The 27244-nt window shown below is 40.4% G+C and overlaps 1 protein-coding gene across 1 annotated transcript in view; it reads right to left on the bottom strand.

Moving 5' to 3' along the window:
* The window catches only part of COL4A4 (collagen type IV alpha 4 chain), a 110705-nt gene that overhangs the window by 72459 nt on the left and 11002 nt on the right, over positions 1 to 27244 (bottom strand). The window contains exons 2-7 of the mRNA XM_084892913.1: positions 22184 to 22320; positions 19154 to 19196; positions 14907 to 14981; positions 1695 to 1829; positions 635 to 679; positions 40 to 156 (exon numbers count right to left, since the gene is read on the bottom strand). Coding sequence (XP_084749039.1) covers positions 40 to 156; positions 635 to 679; positions 1695 to 1829; positions 14907 to 14981; positions 19154 to 19196; positions 22184 to 22245 — 477 coding nt within the window. The 5' untranslated portion in view covers positions 22246 to 22320. The remainder of the gene's footprint in view (positions 1 to 39; positions 157 to 634; positions 680 to 1694; positions 1830 to 14906; positions 14982 to 19153; positions 19197 to 22183; positions 22321 to 27244) is intronic.

Genomic DNA, 27244 nt, shown 5'->3' with positions numbered 1-27244 from the left:
ACTTAAGATTCCCGTTAGGATGAGCTGTGGGTGTCTTACTGGGGGTCCTTCTGGGCCAGGAGCTCCTCTTTCTCCTGGAAACCCTGGATCACCTCTTGAGCCATTGTAGCCATTCATGCCAGGTTTGCCTCTGAATCCAGGAGGCCCTGGGTGCCCCTACAGGAAACAAAATGATAAGTGAAGCACTGTTTTTGCAAGAATACTATAAGACAAGGTTTATGCATCATGGGTATCCAAATTATGGCAATGATGACTCACATGCCACTTAATTTTGTGAAACTTTCGTCCCCATCCACAGTGCTATGTAGCCTAGTAAAAATCAATAAGTAAATTGTAATATGCCCCAATATAAATTCATTCAGTTTGGAGTATTCTGGAGATTTGGGAGGAAACCTTCCTTTAAATTTTAGAAAGACTTTAATGACTAGTAAAGCTCCTCAAAATACCTCTTCTTTCTTTCATGTGGCTTTCATATTAGAAATGAGAGTCTTAAACACACTTCTAAAAGTTAGGACTTGTCAGTAAATAAAAATTGTCATTATGAGTAGGCATGTGCATATATATTTTTTGAACATATGATTTTAAGGGTTTTGAGGAGTGTTTGAAAAAGCTGAAAAAATGTAGGGATACTTACAGGTATACCATCCAAACCTGGAAATCCAGGAACGCCAGTGGGACCCTAAAATTCCAGAAGATAAAACAAAGTTACAAAAGTTACTAAGTGATTAGACTAACAAGTTAATTTCCTCAAAAGTCTAAATAAATAATGCTCATTATTTTTAACCCTTAGCAGTCATGGTTACCTATTTTCACACACACTTAAATGCCAATATTTAAGAATTAACCTTTCATAATTTTTTTAAATATATTTTTTATTTATTTCAGAGAGGAAAGAAGAGGGAAAGAGAGATAGAAACATCAATGATGAAAGGGAATTATTGGTTGGCTGCCTCCTGCACATCCACCATTGGGGACCGCCCCAGCAACCCAGGCATGGGCCCCCAACCAGAATCGAATTCAGGACCGCTCAGTCCACAGGCCAACACTCTATCCACTGAGCCAAACCAGCCAGGTCATATTTTTTATTCTAAGGAAGCCAACTTTGTAGCATTGATTGAAAGAAAACATCGAGTGCCCTATAAGCTGAGAATTCAACGTCTCAGAATCTCCCAACCCTGGAGAAGCAAACTTTTAAATGTGAGTCCAGGTAATTCACAGGATCGCTTTCTCACACCTGCTCTACACACCTACTCCACACGATCTCAAATTCTCAACAAGGAAGAAACTATTGTTTTCTTTATCCATCCTACTGCATATTAAACAGTATTTTTAAAGGAATAAGTTCAATCGACATAAATTGATATGCAATGATCTTTTAAGTCACATGGTTAAGTGGTTGAGTTAAAAAAAAAAATGCCCAGCATGGTACACATAATATCATTTAGGTGTGTTTTTTTTAAAGCCATGAACCGGTACAACTCCCCGCTGGGTGCTGTCATGCATTTAATTGCAGAGAAAAGATCCAGATAAACAAACTTCTCTGGAGGGGTTGGGGAAGGGGGGCTGCTATGGAAGAGGAGTCTAGACTTATTTTATTATAAGGCACAAGCAGGTCCTACTTGTGATTATAACAAGTCTGGCGCAGCAGTGCTGGCGGGTGGCTAAGGGCAGCTTTCCCTCAGGAAGAGGCTTACCTTATCTCCTTTATCCCCTGCTGCTCCGGGAGGGCCGCCGTCCCCTTTCATCCCTTTCTCTCCTGGAATCCCAGCGGGTCCTGGCGGTCCCAGCGGTCCAATAGGCCCCTGTGGCCCTGGTGGTCCCGGGTGACCCTAAAAGGAAGATTAAAAAGGGAGGTGGGCCGAAACCGGTTTGGTTCAGTGGTTAGAGCGTCGGCCTGCGGACTAAAAGGTCCCGGGTTCGATTCCGGTCAAGGGCATGTCCTTGGTTGTGGGCACATCCCCAGTAGAGGGTGTGCAAGAGGCAGCTGATCGATGTTTCTCTCACATCGATGTTTCTAGCTCTCTGTCCTTCTCCCTTCCTCTCTGTAAAATATCAACAAAATATTAAAAAAAAAAAAAAAAAAAAAGAATTTCCTATTGGAAGAAAGGAGATTCTTATATAACAAACAAAAAAAAGGAGGTGGGCTTATTCTTACGTAGTGTCTTCTAAGACAAATATATGACCACTGGGGCTTACAGAAGATTGAAGAATTAGAGAATTAGAGGTTGAGCAAACTCTGATATAGAAACACAGATGATTAACTCATCACAAAAATAAGAAACAGTAACACTGTCTCTTTCAATCTGGATTTAAGCACTACAATAAATCTGAATGGCCTTAGATACATACACTTATCTGTAAATTGATAATAGTTCTTTTATTACTTTCATTTTGTGGATGGCATTTATAAGTCTTAAGCTATTTGGTGAAGCCAGGAACTTAAAAATAATAAAAGTCTTATCACCGTTATGTTAGTGGTAAAAGTTAGGAGCAGGGAAAAAACTGCCAGGTCTGTTCCTTACGTCAAATGGCTAATGATCCACCTGCCCTTTGAGGGGGAAACATTTGTTTATAGCTGCTTTCACTCAATTTCTTGTAAGGGTGAAGCAGGCTGTCCGTGTGAGGTTGTGTTTCCCCAATCTGACTTTCCATGATCCAAGAGGTCATCTCTTTTTTTTTTTTTTTTTTTTTTAATATATTTTATTGATATTTTACAGAGAGGAAGGGAGAGAGATAGACAGCTAGAAACGTTGATGAGAGAGAAACATCGACCAGCTGCCTCTTGCACACCCGCTACCGGGGATGTGCCCGCAACCAATGTACATGCCCTTGACCGGAATCCAACCTGGGACCTTTCAGTCCGCAGACCGACGCTCTATCCACTGAGCCAAACCGGTTTCGGCAAGAGGTCATCTCTTAGTCCAGGGGAAGAAGTTTCCCGAGCTCAATTCTCCCAGGAACCCACAGCAGGCGTACTGCTGGCACAGAGGTGAGCAGCTCCTGCTCCCTGCTGCCCTCGGCACTGTGGCGGGGACAGATCCACCGGATGAATGCTCCGTTACTGCCCCCTACAGACACTGCTCTCTGTCCTGGAGGAAGCAAGCCGGCCTCTCAGGAGCACCCTCCCCTGCCTGGGGACCTGCCCCCTGTCCTGTCCCAGGCTCCCTTCATCATTATATAATAGCTGCTATTTACTGAGCTATCCACAAAACTACTAAAAGCTTAGAATTCTCAAGGAAGTTTAAATGCTAAAAAAAATAACAATAAAGTATAAAATGGCCATAAATCATTCAGGGGCATTTTGAGGGCAAATCATTTTACTTTAGATAGTGCAAAACTTCTAAGCTACAGCCTGAAAGTAAGAATAAACAATGACTTCAGCTGGCCTTATCCTGCCGGTGTTCATTAATCTTACTTGGTTACTTAATTAACATAAGTTAAAAGTTCCTGTTTTTCCTAAATGTAAGGCTCAGAAAAAAAAAAAAAAACTGCTTTTTCATTAAGTTTAGAAATTATCTTTTTGTCTTACATGGAATTTATACAAAAATGCCTACATTATCTTTTGTGAATGCTGTATTATTTAGGAACAACAAAATGCACATTTGAACAGACAAGGGTAACTGATGAAGAGACAGCCAATTAACTGGCTATAAATCTCTCCAGTGTGTTTCATTTTAGACATGCAAGGCCAAATCCAGTGAGCTACCAGAACTTCAGAGGGGAAAGAAAATAACGGAGAGGAATGTTGAACGCAGCGTAAGAATAATGGCCCTCCATTCAGTACAGCAAAGAGACCTGACCTGAGAAAGAGCTGTCCGCAGAGAAATAAACCAGGAATGGCCGTCTGCGTTAAGTTCTTCCTCCCTACCTCCTCCTCCTCCCTGCCCCTGGCTTGCTACACCAACTTCCTTGCATTTCTGAACAAGCTGTTGCTTCACAGTCTGTGGTATCCTGTCCAGAAGTGTTCCTTCCCACCCCTACCCCCAAGTTATCTCAGGGAATGCCTCAGGGAAAAACTCGCCATCTCCAGTCCTCACCCCCACATCCTTCAGAATCCCTTCAGAATCGGAGGCCTGTTCCAGATGCCTCTCTAATAACACTTCTCACCTGTTCCTGTGATCACCTCTGTATCCTCATGATGGTAAGAAAGGTAGAGAGCAATATGCCCAATCGAATGACTGGCTCTCACACATGGTGCCCTGACTTATTTTATTTTATTTGAAAAAAAAATTTTTTATGTTTAATTTTTTTTCTTTTTGGTGCTACTTAATGCTTAATAAAATAATACAGACACAGACAATAGTGTGGTGAAGGCCTGGGAGAGGTGGGTGCGGGGTGGGAGGGGTCAATGGGGGAAAAAAACAACAGACATCCGTAATACTTTCAACAATAAAGACAAATTTAAAAAATAAAATAATCCGGTCAGAGCCCACCCCCCACCCCAAGGGAAGTCCCAGTAACTGGGAAGGAGCAGCTTCCTCCTGTGGCTGAAACGCCATCCCCAGGGCTTGGCTGAGAGCCGCTCTGAGAACCTGTGAGGATGGCTCCGCCCCCAGGAGCAGAGCACCGCCCACCTGAGCAAAGGACCCTGAATGCAGTGAAGCTGATGTCCTTCGTCGTTGAATAGGACAGGGGCCTTCCTGTGCCTTAGTGTCAACCATATTAAACTCGCATTAAATAGCAAATACAACCCCTACTTTGCAATTGTAAATACTACCGTAAAACACTACATGCCTACATTTCAACGGACTTTGGAAGACTTCGTTGTTTTATATTTAATACTGTGTTTTCATATTAACAGGCATTTTTCTATAGGATAAAAATGTAAAGAAATACATTAAATCTTCTACAACAGCAGGAAACTGTCAGAAACCTGCTCATGAAAATTTCCCCAATACCAATCTTCGAAATAGTCACGGCTCATTCACCCAAGTTGTGTAAGTAATTTATCCCCACAATGGAGAGAATAATCCCATGTCATTCAGTCATATAAAAGGCAGCCAAAACCGGTTTGGCTCAGTGGATAGAGCATCGGCCTGCGGACTGAAAGGTCCCAGGTTGGATTCCGGTCAAGGGCATGTACCTTGGTTGCGGGCTCATCCCCGGTGGGGGGTGTGCAAGAGGCAGCTGGTCGATGTTTCTCTCTCATCGACGTTTCTTGCTCTTTATCTCTCTCCCTTCCTCTCTGTACAAAATCAATAAAATATATTTTAAAACTAAATAAATAAATAAATAAATAAATAAATAAATAAAAGGCTGGGAAGGGTGGGTGGGTTGGAAGAGATCAACCAAAGAACTTGTATGCATATATGCAAATCCCATGGACAATAGGGTGGTGAAGGCCTGGGGCAGGGGATTGCAGAGGGGCTACTAGGGGTCAATGGGGAAAAAGGGGGAAGTATGTAATACTTTCTCAAACACTAAAGATTAAAAGTGAAGTAGCAAACACTAAAAAACAACAATGGCTATGAGTAGTTACTTGAGTTTACCCAGTCTCAGACCAGATCCCCGCCTCCCCGCTGTGGCTGCGGTAGCGTCAGGCCTGGGGCCAGCTGTACAAATAACAGATAAAGGCCATCCCTTTGCCCAGAGCATTCCTTTAGGATTCCGGCCCATGTGAATGGGCTATGTCAGGTGCTTCTCTCAAGCAGGGCTATGATCAAATGATTTTTATTTCACAGCTTGGTACAAGAGACCAACCGATAAGAGAATACGTACATTTTTAAAAACCAAAATCTTCCATTAGTCATTTGGGCTGCCACTGATCTGCTCATCCCTAGAAATCAAATGCTGTTCTCAAAGGAGGAAGCGGAGGCCCAGGAGATGAATCAAGTGACTTGAGGCCACTCGGCCATCACTCTTGGAAGCAGAGATTCAAACCCATTTTCTCCAACTTTAAAAGTCCTGCTTCCTTTTTTATTCCAGTTATTATTACCTCCTCTCCTATGAACTCTCCTATCCACCCTGAAACAATAAACACTAAGTACTCATCAATGTCTTATAGCAAGCTTCTTGAGGCCTGGGACACATGTATGTTATTGTCTGAGCCTTGGCCACTGCCTTGCACAGTAGAAATTCTACACATACACTCATGGAATGCTGAATCAATTCAGACTTTTATAATTAAAATTAACAAAAGAGCATTCAGCAACACCTCTCCTGCTTTTTTCAGGCTTGATGGTTAATTCAACCAGTAAGCCACTAGGTGACACTATAACATTGCTTAAACTCTCTCTTTACTTAAACCCTCTCTATGCAGCCTGGTCACTTACCCAACTGACCTCCAGCTCCATAAATCCAAATCTAGACTTGAGGATTCATGACATCCCCTGAAGTGTGCAAGTCAGCCGTACACGACTGTGCACACAGCTGCTCACACCTCATCAGAGTCCTCCCAGGAGCCTCTGCCACCCACCTAACTGTCCCACATGGAGTCACTTACTCCTTCCCATCAATTCTGCCTCCAAAATATTCCCGATGTCCAACCACTTCCCCCCACCTCCATGCTCACTCCTAAAGCCCCCATGACCTCCCACCTGTAGCAGACTCCTAACAAGTTCTTCCTAACACGGCTGCCCCTGCACCCACTTACTCTTCAAACAGCAGCCAGAATGACCTTCTTACCACATAAATTCAACCTGCCTCTACTCTTTCTAAAATCTTCCACAGCCTCCCTCATCATCCAGGATAATCTAGATCCACTTTTCCATCTGCCTCTCATGCCACTTGCTACCTCATCTACTCTGATCAAACCTTGGTGGCCACCTTGGGTCCCTCAAACTTGCCAGCCTGTCTTTTTGCCATGCCTGGACCCGAATAGAGACTATTCTCTCTGTTCAAATAGTTGGTAGTGGGTTAAATGGTGGCCACAAAAAGATAAGTGCTCACCTTGATCCTCAGAACCTATTACCTTAGATGCAAAAGAGGTGATAAAGTTAAGGATCTTGAGATAAAGAGTTTCCCTCAGATTAGCCAGGTGGGCCTGAAGTGCCAGCATATGAATCCTGATAAGAGGGTTACAGATGGGTTTTGATACAGACACACAGAGGAGAAGGTGGTGGAAAGATGAAGGCAGAGACTGGAGTGATGCAGCCACAAGCTAAGGAATGCTGGCGGCCACCAGAAATGAGAAGAGGCTTGGAAATGATTCTCCTCTATGGCCCGTGGAGGGTGTATGGCAGTGACCTTGCTTTTGGACTTCTGCCCTCTACATCTCGTGAATAAATGCATTTCTATTGTTTTAAGTCTTCAAACATGTGGCAATTTGTTAAGAACAACAAGAACTAACAGGACATGCTTCTTCCAGGCTGTTGCTAAGTGACGTCTGATTCCACCCAGCCCACGCAGAGGTGTTAACCCATAGTTCCCTTGCCCCATCCCACCCCACACATGCTCCTACGCATGACCAAGTTAGGGCACCCAACTGTGCATCCAGGGAAAGAGCAAGGATCTTTGTCTGCCTAGAATGGTGCTGGCACTCAGCAGGCACCAGAAATAACAGGTGAAGGGTTATTCCCGGTCGGCTCCGAGCTCCAGGCCACAGGCACTTTCTTCTTGACCATCAAGGCCTCCCAGCACACAGATGCCTGGTGCATGTAGAAGGCTCAGGGGCTGTTTGCTGAATGAATTACTAATAAGACTGCAGGACAGAGGAGTGAAAATATTAGCACCTTGGAGACATAGCTGTTTTCCCTGTGGATCTCGTCCCAATTTATTGAAAATAGTATGTGAAAGGAGAAATACATTCTTCTTTCCTACAAACTTTGGAATTCAGCTTTTTAACCCATTTACACAGGATTTTCCCTTGCGCTAGAGTGTTCTTAGAGTCGCAGACACTGCTTCCCATTTTGCTACATGGGGCACGCCCTGCTTTGGGAGACACCTGTATGTAGCCCCTATTTCTGACCAGCAAGGCTGCCTCCACTCTGGTAATGACCTTGATCCTCTCGAGTTCAGCAGAGTCCCACATTTGCTGAGCTCTGCGCTGGCCCGGCCCGGGTTCACGCTGGGTCACAGAGCTCCGCAGTCGTTGCTATGGAGTTGAACCCCACGTGAGGAGACCAAAGGCTCGCTGCAAAGCACACTTAATGAGGTGACTGACGGGGCAGACAGTCCGAAACCGACCTTCAGACCCAAACTGCAGCTAGGATTCTTGAAGGCAGTCCTGCACACTTGGCCTGTTTGGAAAACGATGCATTCCAAAGCACGGAAAGCAAGTATAAGCTGCTTCACTACCACAAATGTTGGAGTTAAAGAGAGGGATTCGTCAGTGCCCTGAGAGCCATGTTAGTTGCAGTTATTCTTCCAGGTAGATACCAGCAACTACTGCTCCTGCGCCACTATGATTAGGAAGCCAAGTAGCATAAAATGATAGGTATGTCTCCTCCCTCTGCCTCCCAGATCCTCACGCCCAGTTCAAAAATACTTACTCAGGCACCTGCAAAAAAATATAAATAAACAAATAGAAAATCCCACAACTAAAGATTTATTCTAAAAAAAAAAAAAAAAAAAAAAAAAAAAAAAGATTTATTCTTTTCAGTTTTTCATTCTCCAAAAATCAATGTAAACAACTCCTAAGTCAAAGTTATAAACTGGCAGCTGACAGGCTGAGTTCTACTGGGACACTTGTTAATTGTTAGGCACTGTTCTTTTAAAAATATGTTTTTATTCCTTTTAGAGAGGGAAAGGGAGGATAGAGAGAGAGAAACATCAATGAGAGGAAACATTGATTGGCTGCCTCCTGCATGCTCTTTACTGGAGATTGAGCCCACAGCCCAGGCATGTGCCCTGACCAGGAATCAAACTGGTGGTGACCTCTTGGTTCATGGATCGATGTTCAACCACTGAGCCACTCTAGTTGGGCAAGCACTATTTGTTTCGTTTTGTTTTGAATTCTGATGCCTTTATATGGCAAATGTATGTCCAGCTCCTCATGGTCCCCTCCCACTTGCTGTCCCCCAATGGCATTGGGTCTGTCACAGACCAAGTCTGTATTTGAGAGGAGAAATATATTTTTCTCATATCCAAGTGACAGACCAAATCTGCCAACTTCTCAGTTGTAACTGGAACTTGCTTGCATCAAAATGTAACATCATTGACTACATGAGCTTTAGGACATTAAAAAAAATGCTCTGAACCATTTATCAGGCTGAACTGGAGTCCAGCTGTGTGGGTGATACTCAGTTCTAGAACTTTGTGTGCAAATAACGTAATTTTTAAAAGTTAAAAATTATTAAAATGTTCTAATTTTTATCATGAAATGCAGGCTCTTAGAAGTGTGAGTAATAAGTGAGTGGGATTCAGAGAAAAATACTTGGACATTTTTCAGTGATATGAAATCCCCCAAGGAAAGCCTGAATTATTAATATGTGATTTTTATTTTCATACCAAAAATAACTAAGACAGGTCTTGACTTTTAAGCCATTTGACCTCCTTATACGTAAAGCCACTAAATTATATAGTTGTATTGTTGCTGTACTCTTTGAGTGGAAAACAATGTGGATATATTTTATTTTAGGAAAAAACTACAGATGGTGTCTTTATTATCATGCTAGCCATAAAGTAGAACTTCTAAAAGGTTTCATCCTAGCCTATAAAAACATGTGATTTTTCCTGCAAGGAGATAACCATCAAAACACATGGACATTTTCTCCCTTGAAACTGATTATGAATAATTTAAAATTCTGCCCAACACCACCTCATCACATCCTTCAAGAGGGATTACCACGGAGTTTGGAGAGATGCTATGACCGTCACAAAATATTTGGGGAAGCCAATTAAGCAGCTGTTATATATGAGAAGCCATGTCCCTATCGTAGCACCATCTGCTGCTAGAGCTGCGAGAAACAGGACCAGCCCTATGATTCAAACCCTTATTTCTCAGGTGAGGGCCCAAGCCTGAAAGAGACGACCTCAGACTCCAGTTCTTCCTGGGATGCTACAGAACCCTTAGAAGGTCCGAGTGCAGCATGTTTGTGGTCATATTTGTTGCTGCTGCACCAAGTGCTCATTACTGGCCCTACCTGAAATTCACAAGGGAATTTGAAATATGTGTGATGACTCACTTAATAACAGATGTAGGTGCTGTGGGGCGGGGAAGACTGGGGGAGAGACTCCCCGCTAATTCCATTCCCCTTCCCTTGGATATGGCAGGTGTCCCCACACCCACGCTGCAACCAGGCCACCAGCTTGGGACCTTGAACTCTATCCAAGCCTGAGTCTGAATTTTAATTTACTGACTTATATATATTAACTACCTTCTAGGTGCCACCTAATATGATCATCTCAAAGAAGTACCAAATAATTACCTCCCCCACCCTGTTATCAAAGGGGAAAAACAAAAGTAGGCAACTATGGCCAGGAGGCAGCATAAGCATGTAATGTGTCCACATGATCACCTTTGTGGAGTATGTGCTTTGCAAGCTAATCAAGAGGGTCAGACACATCCACACGTAAACTCAAACAGAGCCACATTCAGGGTATGAGAAGTGAAGGAACGCATGTGCCCAACCCCCACCCCATCCCTAGGAGCATCCACACTGGCTGGACCAGGCAGGAGGCTTGTGGGGATGGCATCTCCACTGAGTTCTTTTGGGGAGGGCAGGAGAGATAGATTCAGACTGGACATGGAAAGGGCAGACAAATAGGAATGTTCAGATAATGTTCAAGGGAGGGTAAGAGGCCTGACTGACACACTGGAGAAGATCAGGGGGAAGCAGTAATGATTACTGATGAAACACTTACTGAGGCCAGACTCGGCCTCCAGCCATACACTGGTGACACTGAACTTCATTGTGGTGGCATTGGGGAGCTGCCTTTGGACATGTCCCAGCTCCAGGTCAAACTCAAGCTTCAGTGCCCAGCTAAAACCCTAACCTCAGTCATTGCAGAGCAGGGCAGCCTGGCTTCCCACAATGGCTTTAGACACAGACAGCAGTTTTGATCTGGGGCTTGAACAAACTCCTCTCTCAGGCAGTAAGCCAAAAGAGTATATACCCTTTCTTAGGAATGCCTGACTAAGCTACTATTGGCTGCCTCGAACCGAGGCTCACACCTCCAGAATTCGGTGTATTTCTATTTTTATAGCCCACCTTGAGCTGTAAATGTGGCACAAGAGATGGTATGCTAGTTGGTTGGCTGCTGAGGACTTGGGAAGTCCGCCTCCCAAACCACCTCCAGTTACGCACTAGTCACGCTCCCAGATTCCCAGCTGGTAGACTCCCCAGCAACTTGCAGCCTCCTCATGGGACCATCTGTCTCAGGAAGGCCAGAGGTTGGCCAGTGTTCCGCACATAGTAATCCCCGACCACCCAGAATCAGGGACGCCGACAGCAGCCTGCGCCAGAAGCCCTCCTAACCATGGGCTGATGACTGTGTTATAAGACACACAGTAGACCCTCAACATGTGCAATTACTTGTGACTATTGAAGAGCCCGAGGAAACTGAGAAAAAGGGAGCCACGGTGTAAATATGAAAAAACGAAGGCTTGGGCAGCTTGAAGTGTCCACCTGAGCTCACAAAGTTATGACTAGAACTGATGTTTGAACCATTGTGTAATCATCTTCTCCTTGATCCTGGGGCAAATGCTAGGGTGGAACCAGACACCAGGTGTGTATCCTGCTTCTTCCCCATACAAGTAAGTATTTAAAACTCTTAGAAACTCTGTTCCTTGTATTGACAAATAGAAATAATATTGCAGTGGCCTTACAAGCTGTTGCAGGATCGGGGCAGGTCCCTCAACCTTAGCACTATTGGCATTTGGGGACAGAAAGTCCTTGGTGTGTGGTAGGATACTGAGCAGAACCCCTGGCTTCCACCCACTAGAACCAGTAGCACCTCTTCCACCCAGTTGTGTCAACCAAAAAATGTTTCTAGCCGATTTGCTCAGTGGATAGAGCATCGGCTTGCGGACTGAAAGGTCCCAGGTTTGATGCCGGTCAAGGGCATGCACCTTGGTTGCAGGCACATCCCCAGTAGGGGGTGTGCAAGAGGCAGCTGGTCGATGTTTCTCTCTCATCGATGTTTCTAGCTTTCTATCCCTCTCTCTCTTCCTCTCTGTAAAAACTCAATAAAATATATATTTTTAAAAATGTCTCTAAATGTTGCCAAAGTCCCTGATAAAACAACTCTCAGCCTCATTAAATCGGAGGACCACACCAAGCTGTCTTTATCCAAGCAACTGGTCCTCTCTGTTGGGTGGTGCCCCATCCCCTTCCTGCAACAGAGCTGATCAATCCATATTTCTAGGGTCTAAAGCTCAAAAAATCTTCAAATTTGATGCACTGATTTATTTTCCTTTTCATTTATACATTCATAATATGTTTATTATTTATAACAACCTCACAAAAGCCAGGCTTTTTATCCTAAATAATGTGCATGTTTACATGGAAAAGGCTAAAGCATTTCTTAGATTGCTAGTTTTTAGTGTCCCTACTTTTAATTACGCAACCTGTAATGGCCTCGTACTCTTTCACTAGGACGTGTTAGTACGTCAGGCCCGGAGGACGTAATTTCATATTATTATTATTTTTTTATTTATACTTAATTAAAATAAATGATATGCATATTTTCATTTATTTATATATAAAGCACAAAGGAAAATACAAAATTACAAAAATATATAAAAGAATATCAACAAAAAAATGAAAACATCGAATTAAAAAATTATAAATTTTACAAACAATTATAAAGATTACAAAAAATAGACAAAACCGGTTTGGCTCAGTGGATAGAGTGTCAGCCTGCAGACTGAAAGGTCCCAGGTTTGATTCCGGTCAAGGGCATATACTTTGGTTGCGGGCACATCCCCAGTAGGGGGTGTGCAAGAGGCAGCTGATTGATGATTCTCTCTCATCGATGTTTCTAACTCTCTATCCCTCTCTCTTCCTCTCTGTGAAAAATCAATAAAATATATATTTTTAAAAAAGATTACAAAAAATATATACCGTCCCTCTCAAGGCGCAACATATATTTCCAAGACGTATTCATATGTCCTACCCGTTCCCGATATTGTTTATGTTTGACGTATTTATAGGTCCCGCTCAGTTAACAGATTTAAAAAGGGAACTCCCTGGTTAATAGGTTAAAAAATTGAGATATAATTGACATCTAATATGATATTGGTTTCAGGTATATAACATAATGATTTGATATTTGTGATCATCACAATAAGTCTAGTTAATAGCCATCACCACACATAGCTACCAATTTTTTTTTCTTGTGATGACAATCTTTAAGATCTACTTCCTTAGCAACTTTCAAATGCTGAGAACAGTGTTAATAACTAGTCACTACACTGCACATTACAGGGGCGATCAGGCCAGCAGAGGAAGGCAGTTAGGGGTGACCAGGCTGACAGAGGAGAGCAGTTGGAAGGGACCAGGCCTGCAAGAGAGGGAGGATGGGGGTGATCAGGCTTCAGGGGAGGGCAGTTAAGGGTGAGTGGACCAGCAGGAGAGGACAGTTGCAGGGGACCCCGGCCTGCAGGGGAGGACAGTTGGGGGAAACCAGGCCGGGGAGGGCAGTTGGAGGACCACGCCAGCAGGGGAGCAGTTAGGCATTGATCAGGCTGGCAGGCAGAAGCATTTAGGGGCAATCAGGCAGACTGGTAGGCAAGCGGTTGGGAGCCAGCAGTCCTGGATTGTGAGAGGGATGTCCCAGTTTGGAGAGGGTGGAGGCTGGGTTGAGGGACACACATACACACCCATGCAATAATTTCATGTACCGGGCCTCTAGTTATAAAAATAATCAGGCAGATGTAAGGTACAGCATAGGGAATATAGCCAATAATATTGTAAAAACTATGTATGGTGCCAGGTGCATCCTAGACTTATTGAGGAGATCACTTCATAAATGTCTAACCATTATGCTGTAAACCTGAAACTGATATATGTCAATTGTAATGAAAAATTAAAAATTATATCATAAAGTGGCTTGAAAAAGCTCATGATAAATTCCGATCACTGAAATCTTTGAAGTACTGAAGAAGAAACTAAGTAGCTTAAAAAAAGATTTTCCCCAAGCTCAGTAAGGCAGCTGATGGACAAAGGAACTCCATACACATTGCACACCTACCATGTGTGCAGATAAACAGATGCTGTGGGAGGAACATACGGCCCCTTCTCTCGGGACAGTAATATTTCAGTCCCTATCGACTGATCTTTACCAAATTGTGCTTTCAGAGCTTCATGCACAGCCCCATAGGATCGACTCAGACATGTTTCAGCGCTTGGCACAGGAGAAATACATGCGAAATGAGGCTATTCCTTTTATAATAGATCGCTAGTCCACAGGATTTCAACAGGTGTTATCCAAAAAAGAGTGTTATAAACATATGTCTGGAAACACTAGTTTAAACAATGTTAAGCAAGCTTTAAAAAAAAACCTAACTGCAGCCTTTAAAATGCTGATATGCAACATGAATATCAAGATAGCCACCCAGGATGTCTCCTTTAACAATGGGATCCTTTCTGCAGCTGGCAAATCACTGGGTGAAACACTGCTGCCCGGACTGTCTGCTAAGCCTGATGCATGGTCTAATGTAATTGAGATTGCTTCTCAGAATGTGCAGAACTTTGATTATAAAAGATGCAAACATTGTCGACCACCAGAATGTCCTAAGAATCCAAGACTACTTAATGTTAAACATCACGAATGAATCAAAATTCAGAATGCTTGTCCATGTTGATTTTTTTAAGAACATTTATTGTGGTAAGAACACTTACCACTAGGTTAACCCTCTCAACAAGTGTTTAAGGAAGCAATTCATTACTGTGGACCATAGCCAGAATGCTATACAGCAGACCTCTAGAGCTTACTCAACTTGCTTAACTGAAACTCTATGCCTTTTAATTAATACCTGCCTATTTCCCCTCCCCCAGTGTCCATGTGGGGTTTACATCACTTACCCGTGACCCCTTTTCAGGAAAGCACTGGCAGACAGAGCAATCTCTCCCTCCGCAAGGAGTGAACTTCTTTCCGCTCTGGAAGGTGAAACATCCGATTCAGTACATGCAACGCATTCCTTAGCCACGTACGTGATACACACATTACAAGCACGCTTGATTTGCCTAACTCATGAGGAGACCAGAGTATACCTTTACCTTTGAGTCTTGAAAATAAGAGACTAAGAGTGATAGATAAAAAGGCAGAGACTTTACCTTGTGGCTTGATAAGAAAGAGGACCGAAGATTTTGTGAGAAGAGTAAAAATCGATGTGGGCCAGGATACTTTATGTCAGCAAGGGCTTCCAAAAGGCTCTTTTGAAGCTAATTGGCTTTCACCAGAACCTTTGGCATTTCTCTCTCTAGTTTAAGATTCATTTATTAAGTTGTGAATGATCTTAGAGTGTAAACTGTGTAGTTAGGAAAAATGTAAGTGCACAATGGTGTCTAATTCAGAGTATAAGTTTGACTGCTTTTCTTTTTCAGGACCCTCTTGTTTTACCTCCAAGATCAGTTAGGGTGTGTCTCCTTCATGGAGTCCCTCTGATGTCAACACTGGTAACAAACTGTTCTTCCTACAATTTGCTGATGCTTCAAGACAGTTCCTCCAAGATGTCTCTCAACCAGAAAGCTCCTGAACTTAAATAATTTGGGGCCTTCCCCCACTTTACCTGATTTTTCTTCAACACTCTCTTTAAAGACTCATGTATTTTCTCAACTTTAATGCTCCCCCCAAACACACACGTGCTCTAATTTTGGGGAAATTAGTCCCCTGCTCTCACAAATCCTCATTATCTGCATCTAGAGTCATCCATCACTTCAATACAAAAAAAAAGTGTATTTCCAGAGAAGCTGTTTCCATAGGTAGATTCTTCAATGATGGTGCAGTGGAGATGAGCTCTGGGCTTTGTCACTGGCTTGGGCTGTGATTGCGAGAGTGGTGCCTAAAGCAGCTCCAGGGCCAGGAGCTGAGGGCATCAATACAAATGTCAGGAAGGCATGATCCAGCCAGAGCTCACTGCAGCATGAGTGTATTAACCACACATTTCTGTAACCGGTAGATTGTTTCAAACTCAAGGCTGTAAACTTAAGTCTTAGATTAATGTATAATGGGGAACAATTAAACCAATATTTATAGTTCTGATGTACTGATGTAAGTACATAGATATGTATTTGAATATATATTTGTATATGAATATGCACATATATAAATATATGTATATAGGAGAGAAAGGAGTCTACATAGCATTTTTTTTCTTTTTCAATCACTTAATTTAGACTTCTTTTTTTTTCTTTTTTTTTCCAGGAAAATGATGCTCAGAAACAATTCAAAAGAAAATATTTTTACATTAAGCATTAATGAAAAGATATCCTTATAAACAGAACTCTTAATGGGTCATTGAAAGTATATAAGAATTTAAACCTTGACAAGAGCTAAGCAATTAGATAATTGAAGTTTAAAAAATGTATTTGAAGTTTTAGAAATAGATGCCTCTTGAGTTTTGAGTAACATTGTTATTTATGATTGGAAACAGAGTTTAAAATGCTGGTAAGTTAAAAAAAATAATAATTAATTAATTAAATTAATAAATGCCCAGGGCCAGGTTAGGACAGCATGAAAGCATTGAAAAAACTAGTCTGAACACTTAGGTTCATTTGAGGTTAGGTTCATTATTATGTGTTCAGTGAAATAGCAAAACAACCAGGGTAAAAGGAGGGGCAATTGATTCGATGGCTTGATAATAAAAGCAAGTTTGTTGTTTTATTGTTGTGTGTGTGTGTGTGTGTGTTTTGTTTGTTTGTGTTTTGTTTGTTTTTTAACTTCATTGGGCCAAGCATCACTGAGATGTTACTGAGATGTTTAGAGCACAATTACATTCAGAGAAGAATCAGTTTAAAATAGTTCAGCAGATTCTAATAAACAGAAATAGTTATATATAAAGCTTTGACTTGGACCAATAAAAGAAAAAAGCAAGAGGTGATTTTAGTCAGACTCTAGCTTAGACTAGTCAGCATTCAAAATATATACTGTACTCACTGGCAATATACTGACATTCTCTAAAAACAATGTAACTTCTTCAAAGAGAAAAGAGGAAAAGTGAGGATCTGTTTTATGACAGATATTTTTAAATAAATATTTATTGCATAGAAAGTTTAAGAAGTTAATGTTATTAATTTATAGATTAGTCATCTGCCCCTCCTTTTTCCCTGGTTGTTTTGATATTTCACTGAACACATAGTAATGAACCAACCTCAAATGAACCTAAGTGTTCAGACTAGTTGTTTTAATGCTTTCATCCTGTCCTGACCTGGCCCTGGGCATTTATTAATTTAATTTTCTTTTTTTTTTTACCTTACCTCTATTTTCTTATTTGAAAAATAAATAACATATGCACATGATTTAAAAAAAAACAAACACAAATAGTGCAAAAGAGTATAGTGGGAAAAGACATTTTCTCTTCCATTGTGGCCTCCCATTCTCTCGCCTGCAGGTAATTGATCTCCTCAAATTGGTGTCTGGGTATTTATTAGCATATTCATGTGATTATCATATGCATACACACACAACTTTTTGGTGTAGTATATTTTCTTGGGCCTTGCTGTTTTCACTTAATCAGATGTTTTCAAAATCATACCAAAATAACACATTTGGCTCCAGACAAAGTATTCTAACTTGTGTAATCAGTCTTTACTGATGGAAATGTAACTATTTCCCTTCTTTTGCTACTGAACAATATCCTGCAACTAGTATTGTTGTGCATTTATCTTTATTCACAAGCCAATATAAGTATATGTGATAATTTCCAAAAAGATAAATTCCAGTGTCAACAGCTATGTGCACTTAAAATCCTCCCATTGATACTGTAGCACAGTGTTTTTCAACCTTTTTTGGGCAAAGGCACACTTGTTTCATGAAAAAAATCACGAGGCACACCACCATTAGAAAATGTTAAAAAATTTAACTCTGTGCCTATATTGACTATATATAAAGTAATTCTCTTGAATAGGAATCAAATAAACACAAAGAAAGTATTTTATAATTACTTTATTATGTAATATTAAGTAAACAAAATAGTGAAAAATTATAAAATTCTTGTCTTGTCTGCACCTACGGCACACCGTGCCGCGGAACAGCGGTTGAAAAATGCTGCTGTAGCAATTTATATCTCCACCTTTACAACCCAACTATGGCATAGCCACTCCCCATGTGAACTCTAGAATCTCTGCCTACACAGGCTGGTGGGAGAATTCAGGGTAGGACCATCTTTAGTTCAGGAACCAAATTCACTCACATGGAACATAAGGAACAAAGGAAGTGAAATTTAGGACTCTGTAAACCATCATCATCATCATAATAAAAATAATATAATACAAAAATAAAGTTAGGAATGTCAAGTAGGATAAATAGAAAAAATCCACACACATATTTCAGTGTGTTTTTATTATTTCAGGTGATGTATTTATTATTTCAGGTGATGCTCTCAGGTGCATGTGAACTAAGTTGGAAAAGTCTTATCTTTACTTCTATCAGGATAAACTGAGTCTTGGATAGGTTAAGAGATCAGTCATTGTCACAGCCAAGAACCAAGACTTCTCATTTCTGAACACAAATGCCTTCTACTCTTGACTGATAAGAAGAGAACAGAAAGAAGTTTTCTATTTGATTTGCTTTGATAATCACAGAAATTGGATTGGGTGGATCCAAGCTGGAGAGATGGACAGATAGAAATGTGTTCACTAGAGTGATTTAATCCAGCCCAGTTGTCTTTTAAGATCGACCTGAGTTACAGTCAGCCCATTGAATTTCCCAGAAACATCTGAAGTTGGTTTTTAATAACTGAGATTGTTAGATATTATTACAGAATGTTCTAGGCTTATCTTACTCCAAAGTTAAAATTTCAAATTTAATCTTATACTTCTTAATTTAATTGTGAAGTGGCCCAGCTGCGTTCTGGCCCTCTCCAAAAATGTTTTTAAGAAAGGATTATATTATAAAATAAAAACATCTCCAATGTCATTTGGAGGCAGTTTGCTAAGCAGTCTTGACTGTAAAAGATAAAAGAAACCTTAGAGTTCATCTAGTCCAACACTTTATTTTACAGATGAGAAAACTGAACCCCAGGGAGCTACTTGATTAAAAATATAACAAAAATAATGCATTCAATAAAGTGAATTTTCAGCATGCCATTGGAGCTAATTAATGTACTTACCCCATATACAAGTTGCATAGAAAAGATAATAAGCATAAGTGACCTACAAAAAAGCAAAAATGTAGATGAATTTAAACTGTCTCTTTTCATGCAAGCCATAATAAATAAGTAAATAAATAGAGGAATTAATTCTAGAAAACTTCTCCTTATATTTAATAAGCTGTTGGCACCAGCTGATTGTCATCAGTGACAAAATAAACATTATCCTCTCTAGTGGTCTTCACTACCCTTTCCCTTATAATCAGTCCAGAAGTACTCACAGCCCTTAGTGAGATCCTCATTGTGCTGGGTGTCCTGGACACACTGAAGGTGAGGCTTGGATGGATAGATGAGTGAAGGAAAATGACTCTCAGAATGAAAACTAGAGAAGAGAGGCTTTGCTCAGGAACGGTGCAAAGGCAGTGTATGCTGAATGACATTAAGGAAAGCCAACTAGAAGGAGGTAGGAGGGAAGGAAACCTAGATGGACAGGGAAATAGTTTGAAAGGTAGTGGAAATAATATGGCTAGTTAGAGAAGAGTTAGGTAGTTCGGGGTCTTATTATTGAGGCAGAAATCTAACTGGAGTAACTTCATTATTATAAACTAATTTTAACAGAGGAGAGATGAACCAAAAGGGACCACTGTATGATCTGAATATTTGTGTCATTCAAATACACATGTTGAAATCCTAACCCCGAAAGTATTATGAGATGTGGCCTTTGGAATTCCGTCAAAAGGGTGGAATCCTCATGGATGGGATTAGTGTCCTAATAAAAGGGTCCCAGAGAGCTCTGCCGCCCTCAAGGCAACAATCCACAACATGGAAGAGAGCCCTCCCCAGAATCCACCTTGCTGACACCCTGATCTTGGACTTCCAGCCTACAGACCTGTGAAAAATAAATTCCTGTTGTCATGCAGTCTATGGTGTTTATCAAAGCAGCTGGGACTGACCAAGGTGACCACTAAACATTCACAATCTTATATTTGTCCAAGAGCTTCTGTGTTTACCCTTAAAACAGCTATGATGGAGTTGGGGCTTCCAATCACATCATCCCCAAGGCTGAGAGAAGGGCCCCAGCCTGGGCCATGACTTCTCTGCCAGCCTGTCCTTTGTTCTGTGTATTCATCTCCTCACTGAACCCTCCCGTCCTGAGTGAGCTTTCATTCTCCACCCTCTACTCTTTCGTCCTGTGCTGAGATGCTGATAAACACCACAGCCACCCACAGAGCCATGCCCCTGGAGGAGGCCCTGGCTGGACCACGGGAAACAGGGGCGGGTCTAGCCACACTTACTGATTTCCACACTGAAGTCCCCTTCTCCTGACCCATCTATTTGAATTCATGAAAATCCCCCAAAAGGTCAAGTGAGCATTTCAGTGAAGCGACTAAGTGAATTAAGAGAATAAAAAAATGAAAGAGGTATTTACTGTTTTCAATCAAGTTAAAGTATTTACAATCATTGTTTGTTAAGTGGCTCTGTACCACGTTGGACATATGTAAATAAGGAAGGTTCTATCTCATAGCAGTTCAGATATATATATCCTTAAAACTGTAGCCAGGATATGTTTTTCCACATTTTACTCAATGCAAAGGGACTCAGAAATGTTGAATGATGTGCTCAAAAGTCACAGGCAGAATGGTACCAAGTTGGGGTGGGGGTGGTCAGGTCAGGTCTGAGTCTCTCCTTCCTCCTCCTCCTGCAGTATATGTTTAAAAATAATGAGTTCTTTAAAGAACCATTTAAAATTAAGATTACCTTTCAGTTTCCTCCACATGCTCTCCACACAAGTAAGACTTGACAGTACTTCTGATAAGTACATGCTCCTTTCCACCACCCTCTCCTCCTTCATTGCCCATAATACATGTTTATCAGCTTGAAAACTTTTCATTATTTAATGTTCCTCTGCCTTAACTCCCAATGTCTCTTTTAGTCACTTGTAACAATGTCATCTTAGCTTCCTACTGCTGCTGTAACACATTACTCAAGCTCAGAGGCTTAATACATAACACACATTCATTATCTTATGGTCTGGGGATCAGAAGTCCCAAATGGGTCTCACTGGGTCTCACTGGCAAAAATCAAGGCATTGGCAGGGCTGTATTCCTTCTGCAGGTGCCAGGGGAGACCCTGTTTCCCTGCCTTGTCTGGATTCTAGAGGCTGCCCACATCCCTTGGCTCATGCTCACTTCCATCTTCAACACCAGCAAGGGTGGGTCCAATCTCTCTCTTGCTGTATCCCTCTGACCTCCCCCTCTTCTACCACATCCCTTCTTGGATTCTCACTCTCCTGCATCCTTCTACTTCGAAGGGCCCTTTTGATTATACTGGAGCCCCTCTGATAATCCAAGATAATCTCCCCCTGGAAAGGTTAGCTGATTAGCAATCTTAATTCCATGTGCAACTGTAAGTCTCCCTCACCACGAAACAAAACATAGTCATGGGATTAGGATGTACACTTCTTTGTGGGTATGTATCCTGCTTACTACACTCGTGAAATGTGTTGTACTAACTCTGCTAATTATAGGGACTCTGCTGCTCTGGACATACAGGAAACTTTTTGCTCTTCAAACCCAGTGTGTAAGAGCCAGATCCTGCAGCTTTTAAATGACCACCTTCCCATTCAATAAGAGTATGTGGGTGCAATTCAGGGAAAAAAGAAAGGATTTGTGTTTAATAATAAAAATTAGGTGCAAAATGGCAGGCATAACCCAAAGATTTCTGGAATGACTGGCTTTTTGACACATGAAGCATTCATATAATTCATACCTATAAAATCAACATTGAGCTCTAGCCAGTTTGGCTCAGTGGATAGAGTATTGGCCTGTGGACTGAAGGGTCCAGGTTCAATTCTGGTCCAGGGACTCATGCCCAGATTGCAGGCTCGATCCCCAGTAGATGATGTGCAGGAGGCAGCAGATCAATGATTCTCTCTCGTCATTGATGTTTCTATCTCTCTCTCCCTCTCCTTTCCTCTCTGAAATAAATGAAAATATAAAAAACAAGATTGAGTAAGCATTATTATTGAATAGAAGCACTGAGGATACTTACCAGGGCTTTGTGGCTAAGAGCTTGAACCACCAGAAAGAGCACCTTGCTAACTCCATGTGCATGGCTTACTGCACAGCCAGTCTGAGTCCTTAGTCTTCTCTTCTGGATGATTCTCATTCATAAGTGAGGTTTAAAATCTGTACATGGTAAATATAAACAGAGCCTTTAAAACACAGTTTGGATTATAAAGTTCAAATAATTACTTTCCTTGTCCATAGTTAGTGATAAAACTATTTTTTGAAACAAATCTTCAAAAAATTATATAATCTTTCCTTAGTGGTGATTAAACTGAATAAATATCAATTTTTATTCTTAAAAATAAAAATATTCTCAAATTCCTTATATGTCAAATATATTTTTGAGAAGTAAAAAGATGTATCTATATACACATATGTGCATAAAATGCTTGCATAGAAAGTATTGCTTCATTTCTCTAAGTGGAATTTTCTTTTATTTAGTTGTTTTCCTTGAAAATCAAATTTAAATTCACTCAAGTGCTTGAAAGTAGGAAAGGACCCCTCTAGTGTAGAAATACATATTTTGTACATATAGAACAAATATATGTAATATAATTTTATGTAAAATGATACAACTAATGAGAAAACATTTTTATAGTGCCTCAAAAAGTTAAACATAAGAGTTACCATCTGAACCAGCTATTCCATTTCTAGTTATATAACCAAGAGAATTGGCAATATATGTTTACACAAAAACTCGCACATGAATATTCATAGTAGAATTATTCACAATAGCCCAAAAGCAGAAACAAGCCAAATGTCCATCAACTGATGACTGGATAAGCAAAATGTGCTATATCCATACATTCCCTTTCACCATAAAATAAAATGGAAGACTGATACATGCTACAACATGAATGAATCTTAAACACAATGCTAAGTGAAAGGAGTCACATACTTTATGATTCCCTGTAGATGAAATATCCAAAACAGGCAAATCCATAGAGACAGAAAATCGATTAGTGATTACGAGAGGTTGCCAAAGAGGAGAATTGGGAGGTATGGAGTTTCTTTTGGGGTGATGGACATGTTCTGGAATTAGATAGTGGTGATGGTTGCACAACATTCTGAATATACTAAAAAACACTGAATTATAAATTCTAAAGAAGTAAAAAAGATGAATTTTATTTTGTGAACTTTATCTCAATAAAATAAGAACTTAAGACTTTGATAAAAGATAATTTTGGCTCAAAGAATTGAAATGTCTCATCTTAAAAACTGGCTTCTCTGAACACCAGAATTGGGCAGAGAGAAGAAAATTAGGAGTATTGAATATTACAAGCTATTTTTAAATTTCTGGGTAAAATCTGGATAACCTAACTCAATGCTGTATTTATAAGAGACTAGTTTTCTAAGTAAGTTTTCTAAGTGGTAGAACAACATTCCATGATACAGTTTCACAATCAATAGAAACAGAATCTCTTTGAGCGCCCAGATCTTTTCCCATCCCTAAATCCATCCTTTTAAATAAAGGTTTTTTTAGTTTCATTCTATAGAAGCCAGTCTCAAGAAAACAAATTATTGTTTTTGAAGGAATGCATGAATTGGTTTGAATCATTTCAAATGTACTTGATATCTGTAATAATAAAAGCACAATATGCTAATTAGACTGGATGTCCTTCTGGATGATCTTCCAGATGAAACTGGGGCTATGAGGGCTGAGCCCCTTGCACAAATTTTGGGCATTGGGCCTCTAGCTTTAAATAAATAGAAAGCACAGGCAGAAATCAAAGAAGATCAGAGATATTTGCACTTTTACCCCAAAAGAGATACATGATGCAATTATTCTCTATGCATAATTGTGATAAAGGGGATACAAAAGGGGATTTTACTAAAATAGAGTATTGCTATAATCACCTTTCAGAGTAAGAATGCCTTATCATGGATCACGGTCTTGAAACCTAGGAGTTTCTTTGTACATTTTAATAGAATTGCTGGATGGCTGGACAGAGGGATGGACAGATGGAACAATCTGCAGAAAACCTAACTGGTCTCCCCATTAGTGGGACTGCCCAATGTGAAAGGATACTGATAATAACAGACACAATTATATGGGGAGTATCTGATGCATTCTCACCACCATGCACTTATTTATCGTATATGGTTTATGACCACATGGATTTCATCTTTGTTTTTAAGTTTATTTTTTATTGTTGACATTATTACAGATGTCCCCTATTTTTCCCCTCTCCCGCCTCCACCTAGGCCCCACCCCATCACAGGCCTTCACCACACTAATACCCTGTTTCCCCGAAAATAAGACAGTGTCTTATATTAATTTTTTCTCCCAAAGTTGCACTAGGTCTTATTTTCAGGGGATGTCTTATCTTTCCATGCACTAGGTCTTATTTTTGGAGGATGTCTTATTTTCGGGGAAACATGGTAGGTTCAGAGGCATGGATGCATGGAACAGACTGACAGATCTCAAAGGTGAGAGGAGTAGGGTGGATGGGAGGAGATTGACCAAAGAAATTATGTGCATACATGCATACCCCATGAATCCTCTCAACAGTGTGGTAAAGGGATTTTATCTGTTTTTATTCCCGGATTTATCCCCAGTGCCACAATAATGTCTGGAACACAGTAAGTGCTCCAGGATGCATTTGTTGGATGTATAAACTTGGGGAAGACACTTTGGAATGTTGAAACCAATATATTAAATAGGAAATGTAAGATGAGGCTAACTCTGAATACAAGTGAGGAAATGGAGGAAGGGAGAGTGAGGAAGATGGAGAGAAACCATACAGCTTTGTGGGGAGTGAAGAGAAACAAGCACTTACTGACCATATGTAGGATTCTTTGCTAAGTGTTGTTCACATCAACTCACTTCCTTTTCATCAGGTTTAGTAAGAAAAGTATTATTTCTTTTTTTAAAAAATATATATTTTATTGATTTTTTACAGAGAGGAGGAGAGAGGGATAGAGAGCTAGAAACGTTTATGAGAGAGAAACATAGACCAGCTGCCTCTTGCACACCTCCTACTGGGGATGTGCCTGCAACCAAGGTAAACGCCCTTGACCAGAATCGAACTTGGGACCTTTCAGTCCGCAGACCGACGCTCTACCACTGAGCCAAACTGGTTTTGGCAAAAGTATTATTTCTATTGTACAGAAAAAACAAACTGGATAAATGCAAGTAATCTGTACAAAGTAACAGAGCTAATAACTAGCAGAACTGACTGTAATACATATCCCTTCTCCCACCTGACCACCGGCATGGCAGTCTTCAGACTTTTCTGTTCTCATACTCCCATAAGAATTTTGAAAAACCTATGCACACTACCTTTTTTTTTTTTTCAAGTTCATATCTAAAATTTTTATCTTCTTTTAAATAGTTCCAAAGAGTATAATTTGGAACACTGTAAATGATGACCTATAAAATACAACTATTTCAGGTGTGGCCAAGAAATCATAAGGCCATGGAAATTAATTTTTACTATCAATTAATTGTTATTATCAGTGTCCTTTCAGTTTAAAATATATGTGTACAAGTTCTTTAACAACAGAAATTTTATATTAATTTTCTTCTTGAATTCATATTTATATTCTCTTTCTCCACATACATGTTAGTGAAATATAATTTTATACTTGAAAATCATATTGATCACCCTATCATACTTCTCTGCAACAAAAAATAAATAAATGAAATATTTTGATATCCTATGATTGCAAATCTCTAAGTCTTAAAAAAAATGTATTTTTTTCTAGATTGGCTCATCATTATGATGATTAGTAGTATGCCATTCATCAAATAAATTTAAATTTTGATATACAATTATTAAACATTGAAAGTTAAAGTTTATTGGAATTGTAGTTGGTAATGAATGAATGGGGCTTTTTTGTATCCCCATTTAGCTCTAAATTAATAATACTTCTTACTGGAATAAGACAGGTTCAACAACAATCTTACTTCTGTTTTAGTTTTTAAAGCTGTAAATTCTAATAAAACATATTCACACAAAAATAAGAAGTTGTGAATAAAAAGCATTTGTTATATAAATGTCATTAAATTGTATACCAAAAGCAATATAGACTTTATCATCCAGAATTATTTTGAGTGATGTTTCAGTCTTTCTTCCATTGTGATGACTGCAAAAGTTGGGACCCACCTTGTCCGGAGGTCATGGAGCCCAGGAGGCAGAACGCTTTCCATTCTCAACACTGGCATTTACACTGCACATCACTCGGCCCCATAAACAGTCCTTATACTCTGGGATGGATGGGGACAGGAGAATGGGGTAAGGATATGTCTTTCTTTTAAAAAGTAGAGGAAGTACCAGTTTGAAAGGGGAGCTTAGAACCTGGACCATTCTCAGATAGAACAATTCTTTTTTTAAAATACATATTTTATTGATTTTATTTTTACAGAGAGGAAGAGAGAGGGATAGAGAGTTAGAAACGTCGATGAGAGAGAAACATTGGTCAGCTGCATTCCGCACACTGCCTACTGGGGATGTGCCCGCAACCAAGGTACATGCCCTTGACTGGAATCGAACCTGGGACCCTTCAGTCTGCAGTCTGACACTCCATCCACTGAGCCAAACCGGTTAGGGCCAGATAGAATAATTCTAAGAAAGAATATATATAGCAATTGAGAATCTAGAAATTAATTCCTATATTTAATTTTCCAAGCTGCCTGCATGAATCTTAAGTCTTTTTGTCCCCCCAAAGTCCATGTAGCTCAGTTTGAAGATCTTTGCCCTGAATGAGCTGCCAAATTCCCTTGTTCACTGGTTCACCTAGTCCTTGAGTGTGCCTCAAATAACTATCCCACAGCCTGTCTAGCCTTAATCAAGCCAGACTTTAAGACTGTTCTAAGCTGCAGCAATAGCTAAGCACAGCCCCATCCTCTTTCAGCTGGATAGATACTATGAACAGCATCGTGCACTACACTCTGGAGTTCACAAAAGGCTGTCACACTTAATCCACAACAATATATGAGAATTTTATTTGTTGCAACTGCCTATGTGAAGAGCATAAACACTTTTGTCTCAACCAAGCTTTTTTTATTCTGAGGATGAAAACAGGGGAAGGCCTGCATGAC

This window comes from Pipistrellus hanaki (assembly GCF_964339955.1).
Source record: "Pipistrellus hanaki genome assembly, chromosome: 8".
NCBI classification, from domain to species: Eukaryota; Metazoa; Chordata; class Mammalia; order Chiroptera; family Vespertilionidae; genus Pipistrellus; species Pipistrellus hanaki.
The sequence above is the reverse complement of the archived record's forward strand: the minus strand, read 5'-3'. Positions and strand labels throughout refer to the sequence as shown.